The sequence below is a fragment of the Triticum urartu genome, chromosome 3A, assembly GCF_056163025.1.
Source record: "Triticum urartu cultivar PI428250 chromosome 3A, HENAU_Tu73, whole genome shotgun sequence".
In the NCBI taxonomy this organism is placed as follows: domain Eukaryota; kingdom Viridiplantae; phylum Streptophyta; class Magnoliopsida; order Poales; family Poaceae; genus Triticum; species Triticum urartu.
Genome location: NC_141875.1, coordinates 34,653,616 through 34,660,408, shown reverse-complemented (window position 1 = coordinate 34,660,408; position 6,793 = coordinate 34,653,616). Strand labels below are relative to the sequence as shown.

Below are 6,793 nucleotides of genomic sequence, written 5' to 3'. Positions count from 1 at the left end.
GCCCCCTGCCACCATAGTCCTCGATAATATTGTAGCGGTGCTTAGGCGAAGCCCTGCGACAGTAGTACATCAAGATCGTCACCACGCCGTCGTGCTGACGGAACTCTTCCCCAACACTTTGCTGGATCGGAGTCCGGGGATCGTCGTCGAGCTGAACGTGTGCTAAAACTCGGAGGTGCCGTAGTTTCGGTGCTTGATCGGCCGGGCCGTGGAGACGTACGACTACATCAACCAAACGCTTCCGTTGTTGATCTACAAGGGTACGTAGATCACACTCTCCCCTCTCGTTGCTATGGATCACCATGATCTTGCGTGTGCGTAGGAAATTTTTTGAAATTACTACGTTCCGCAACACTCCTGCCCACGCCCCCACTCGCGGCCAACCCGATAGTGTCGACCTGCCCACCGGGTGTGGAGTCAATCATGTCTGGGCTGCAGTCAACGTGTCGCTCGAGTGCCGTCGTCACCTCGCAGGCCAAACTCACCACCGGTGGAAACTCAAGTTCCGCCGGGTCGTCTGCCTCGACTTTGGTGCTCCATAACCGACTAGGAGCCGACCTCGGTCCAAACGAACCAAAATGAAGCGTGTATCCCCATCTTGGGAAATCGTTGTATCCTCGATCTCAAGCTCTAAAAGATAAGTGACTCCAGCATGTGTCCATCTAACCACATCTGGTATGAACTCAACACTCACAGCACTGACCAGCAACCTCGCAACCCCTTGTGCACGAGTGAAAGGCATGTCAACTTTTTTTGTCTTACCAATCATAGCGTCCAAGCTCCAAGCAATCAGAAAGTGCTTAATCAGTTTTGGTGGTGCAACAAAGAACCGTACCCGCACCTTCTCCAAAGGTGTACCCTCTGGTTCCTCTTGCTTCCACTCATCAAAAGCAACAATAACGTTGGTGCTTGGGACTCTGCACAAACCCCACTTGAGAAAATGCATCTGATCTTCTTTAGTAGAAAAATCCACCTTATAAGCCTGTCCCTCTAACTTTTCCAAATGCCACTGATAATTACCTGGCACCAGGTCACGCAGTTGTCTCACGATCTGAGCCTCAGTTAACTGACCATTAGTAACCCGGACTACTGCTGGGAAGGAACTCTCAACCATCTGCGGTAGAGGGTCCACCTCCGGTGTCTCAAAGAACATCAACTCCTTGCAACAGACACCAAATATGTTAATGCTAGGTTTAGGACCCGATAGGAGTGGGCAATCACCGGTGACATGTTGAGATCGGAAGCAATAATCACAAAGCTAGCTCATTAGTACACTCTGCCACAAAAGTGACGGGGTTCACCACATCTATAGCAAGGCAACTTTTTCTTCTTAATTGCCCACTTCGAGAGTTTTTCTCCCTCTGCTTTCTCTGGCCCTTTGTCAAATGTGTCATCCCTAGGTTTAGCAGCTCCAGAAGCCGCCGGAACTGTCACTGCTGCCAGAGCCCTAACAGCGTCAACCGCGGTCGCGGGCAACATGGATGAGTCTCCCACCACATCTGTTGAATGCTCGAGCTCCTCCCCCGAGGCTATGTCCGCAACAGGCGGTGATGGCGGTGGAAGATGTCGAGGTGGAGGTGGGCGTCTCCCTCTCCCACCACGTCGATATCCACCCTGGAAGCGATCAATGGGTCTGGCGACGCCTTCAACAAAATTACTGGGCGGGCCTTGAAATCCTGGACCGTCACCGTTGTACCAGTTATATCCACGGCCGCCACCGGATGAAGATCCACGGTGCAGCCCCTCACAATAAGCATCATATCCATCGTCTCCCCACTGCCCGTAACGGTTGTAATACTGCCCATCTCTACTGTATCCACTGTATCTAACTTATCAATGAATTTCTTTGCCGTTGAATTTTAGGTTGATATTCGGTACAAACTCCAATTACCAACTACCATAAGTTCCCTGTCCTCCTACCAGGATCTACCATCATGAGGTGACCACTTCATGTGGTCCGTCCTAGTCACATGCCCTAAGATTACCTGCAAAGAGGGTAGGCGCACCGTTGCAAAAAAAAGAGCGTGTCATAAGTGTCACTCGTATCTGACTCAGGATATAAAACTTGTTTTTCACCATTTGTTTTGTGAGAGCCATAGACGCCCAATATATAATCATGAGGAGAGCTAGCTATACCATATATAGTTGAAGTTTCACGCGTAATGGACGACATGGATACCAAAATTGTGTAACGTAAGCTTGGGAAGCATCAGTAACTGCATGCTGTGCACTAATGCCAATGATCGAGCTGGCCCATGGTAACCTGCTAGAGCGGCGGCGCCGCTGGGCGCTTATCTAGGACAATAGGGCGCTGATGAACAGCCACCTCTTCTCGTGGATTGCTTGTCTAGTGCACCTCGTACCCTGTTGGACATAACCTGCCGGTGCATGTCCAGGTCCGTGTGCATGCGAGCCTGTACTTTTTATCTGCATGTAACCATCCCTGTAACTTGTACCGTGGATTTGTGAAGCAATACAAATCAAAAACCTGTGGGAATCAACCTATCCAGCCCCCCCCCCCCCCCCCCCCACCCAACAACTGAGTCGTTTCTCTACATGTTCGAACATATTTCTAGTGTGCATTAGAGAGGGCCTGATAATGAATCGGATTTCCTAAATACCCAAGGGAATTGGCCTTGTACACACCAAAAAATGCCACCACATTGTCCAGCCGCCTCGTTAGGTTCTCCAAAACAAACAAATTCACTACCATCAAATTCAGTCTTCAGATCTGAAAGTTGTTCATATGCCAAAAGCAATTTTTTTGATTTTTAGCCTTTTCGACGTCATGTTCTATATAATAAGAAATGTGTCATTTGCAGATTGCCATATGGAAAGGCCACCATACACAAGGTGTGGCACAAATCCTGTAATCTGACTTGAAACCTTCCTACACAATTATAACTGTCAACATGTCTGTCACAATATTCACAATGTTAAATAACATAGGGGGTAGTGAGCCACCCTAATAGTCTCATTTTCATTTTCTTTAGAAAAGGAGTATGACTCATGGCCTTTGCATCTGGGAGATACATGCAGCCATCTTATTAATTATCCACAAAGACCTTACAAAGTTTTGCATCAATATGTCTGAATCCGCCATCTTCGTAACATCTCTCGCTACTCCTCTCCATGAAGGGGTGTAGAAGTACTGAGCCGAATACCCAGACCTCTCACGTAAGCCTAACATCTAAATCCGGAGGCCCCAACCAAGCCATATACCGAGTCTAGGGCACAGACCGGTCCGACGCACTCCCATATATAGGTCTTCGCTGCAGTCTTTCACCAATCCATCTTATAAGAAGGTACTGATGCATCGAGTTTGTCAGGCCTGCCGTCGACGCCACCATGGCGGCAAACAGCGCCACCGCCCAGCGCTCGTCCATCCAGACACATCCGTTGTCAAGATCCAACCGCACCATGCCGCCAATACTCGTCGTCTTCGACGTGGTAGATACAACGCCACTCCTCCTGCCAAACTCCACATCGTCGCCGTTGCTGGAGCTACGCAGATCCCACCACCCACAACAACTCTTCCTCGAACACCTGAGCCTCCCAAGACGGCGCCTCCATGGACGGTACGATACGCAGGACGCCGCCGCCACCCAATACAGACGGAATTTTGGACTTTTGTGCGGGAGGGATTCAGAGGTGGATAGGAGGGACCTCGACTTTGCCTCCAGGGAGGGTAACGGCGTCGAGGGATGTCACCGATGTCGGGCCGAACCAGCCGACCAAAGTTTCCTCCAGTCCCGATCCTACATCACCAAACCTCTATTTGCTCCTGATCCAGCAGCGAGCCATGAACCGAAACCTGCAGAGATGAAAGTGCCATGGTGCTCAACCGACCAGGAAGGAGGATCGAGAAGAACCACCATCGTAGATCATCCAGCCATCGAATCCAATGATCCGAAGTGGCCAGCGACGAACACCACCACCCCGTGCCGGACCCAGAGGGAACCGACATGAACCCAACGACGCCCACGACCACTCGGCCTGACCCACTCACCCCGCTTGTCCAGCGCCAGCCGATCCAGAGGGTGGCCGCCGCTCCGCTACTCCTTGCAGGGATCAAATCGGGACCTTGCCTCCCTAAGAAGGAGCCACACCTGGACAGAGCGACCATGCCTTGAGCACGCACCTCCACATCATGCATTAGGCCTCATAGCATGGCCAACACCAAGCCGCCACTCGCCGGAGGGTGCTGCAGCCCTGCTGTAGTCGCTACGCTGATCCGCCCGAGGCCTTCGTGAGCCGCCATCGACGGGATACAACCCGGGAGAGAGGGAATTCCCCGCCGCCGCCATCCTTGAACCCGCATGCTTCACAACCTCATTTTCATTTGGAAGTAATGTACAACGTCATGATTCTGTTGCGAGGTGTATGGACATGTAAGCCAGAATATTATGCCATGGTTGGCGAGAAGGGTGTGAATGGTGACGTTACAGAACTCTTTCTCGTTGTTAGTTTGAAGAGCATCCATAGGCTTACCAAATTGTGTGGAGAAATAGGAGTAAAAGGAAGTGAGGGTGGCAGGAACGCCGGTTTTCATGCATAGCGAGAATGTTCACACAAAATGCGAGTAATCATCCAATATCAGAAGATAGTAAATAAACCCGGAGTTAGTCGCAATACGTGAGGTCGATACATCACTGTGAACTAATTTAAACGGAAAGGATGTAATTGTGGAAAAAAGAACTAAACGTAATGCCAACATGCCTGCCAACACGACATGTGTCACAAGTATGAGCATCCATTTTATTACAGGAAAAGGAAAATCCTTCATTATTTGATGAAAATAGGTAGAGCTTGGGTGGCCGAGGCGCGCATGCCAGAGGTCAATGTCGGTGGATAGAGCCAAAGGTTCAGCGGAAGATGATGATGATGATGGCCGTACAGGGTACAGATCTCTGGTGCTGTCACATCGGTGGGGGACCATCCGGGTACGGGCATCCTTAACAGAGCAACTGAATTTGTCAAATTCCACAATTACAGGATTATACAGAGAAATAGAAAGAACTAACAATAAATTCTGAATTAAGTATGGAGAAACAACGACATTATTAAGAAACAATGACGCGAAGTTAGACGGAAAATTAGTGGAGGCGGTATGAGTAATGGGAAGGGCGGACCGCTACCAACATTGATGTGAGAGGTAGTAGCGGTAGGAAAGGAAACAGGGAGATTACCGGGTTTGGAGGCCATATGAGTGGATGCACCAGTATCCATGTACCAGTCGCCACCGCCACCAAACGAGGCAGGTGTGGGGGCGGACTGTAGGGGGTCAGGAGCATGGGGTCCCATGGTGGAGGCACGCCATAGAAAGGCACAACGACAGGGTTGGCAGGTGGCAAACCGGACCAGAGTGTCGCGATGAATGCCTAGTACGTGGCCAGACTGAGCCCGCGGACACCCAGGAGAGGGGCCACGCGGCACTGGCATGGTGTAGGCATGCACCACCCCCATCCACGTAGGAGTCGGCTGGGACTGCTGGGCGGCGCACGACTGGCCAACATTGATGTTGTTCCCGCCGGTGCTGCCACAACCGCGTCGACGCTAGCGGTTGTGGCCACGCGGCTAGTGTGCAGGGCATCTGGGGCTTCGGAGGCCACGGTTGTGGCACTGCGGGTGAACGAGAAGGGGCGTCGTGGGATAGGCCGGCCGCGAAGGCGATGTGGACCGTGTGAGAGCACAACTTGTTTAGTCGTCCCGCCTCGAGGCGAAGGTAGGCACAACATGGTCAGTAGAATGAGGTTGGAGCCGGCGTTGCTGAGGTCCTCATCAAGACCGACCGTCAGCATGGAGAGGAGGAGCTCGTAGGAGACCTTAAAATCCAAGTCTCCCAACTCATCAGATGGAGTTTTGAGACGCATGCAGAACTCCTCGATGGAGTACTCGTTCTGGTGTAAAGCAAAAAACTGCTGCTGAACAAAAATGAAATGCTGCAGCCTGTTGTCGGTGAAGAGGCATGTGATTTTGGTCCAAACAGTAGACTTAGTGTCGCCGTCATGAACGATGGTGTGAAAAATCTCCTTGGAGACAGTGAGGAAGAACCACCGGATGATGGTGGCATTGATGGCCATCCACTCGGAATCATGAGGCATGGCCAAGGGATCGACTATCTCGTCGACGGGGTCATGGAGATCATAAATGCGGAAGAGAAGACCGAAATACGTCTTACACATGTAGAAATTAGCCTCGGAGTGGGAGAGCTTCATTGGGATGCGGTCGAAGATCAGAACGCCATGGGTGTTCACAGCCAAGGGACCGACGAAGGGGTTACTACTCCTGGACCTGGAGGAGGCAAATGGGTTCCTAGGGACCAAAAGAGAGAGAGAGAGAGAGAGAGAGAGAGAGAGAGAGAGGAGTGTAGAGAGAATACCATGGAAGCGGAAGCGGAGTAGAGAAGCCGCCTAGGGTTCGACTTATGGTTTTGGGGAGGGTGGCAGAAGATCCACGGTGGTGTTGGAGTGGAGGTCGCGGCTGTATCGTGAGGGGGTAGAGACGAGTGACAGTGGTGGACAGAGGAGAGGGTTGGCGTGGCGGGAGAGGAGACGACGTGACCAGGGGGTGGAGGAGGGTTGGCGGCGCGGCTCGGGTGGGTGGGAGTGAGCAGCGGTGGTGCGGTTAGGAGAGGGAGGACCTGGTTAATTAGGTTGATATCATATAAAGAGACAATATCATGCAACACACGTGCGCGTGGTCATATCATTCACGGGCATCAGTGCCAATATATAGTTATACAAGGACTTCATCACGTCCAAGACAAAACCCTAACGAGATGGACCGAGAT

General features: G+C 51.5%; 1 protein-coding gene across 1 annotated transcript; it reads right to left on the bottom strand.

Annotated features, from left to right (window-relative positions):
- Positions 1-481: 481 nt before the first annotated feature.
- On the bottom strand, positions 482-6,218 carry LOC147978223 (uncharacterized). The gene is given in 3 exon segments (XM_087514679.1): positions 482-1,282; positions 1,285-1,825; positions 5,734-6,218. Coding segments are annotated over 3 exon segments (1,827 nt in total).
- Positions 6,219-6,793: the final 575 nt, after the last annotated feature.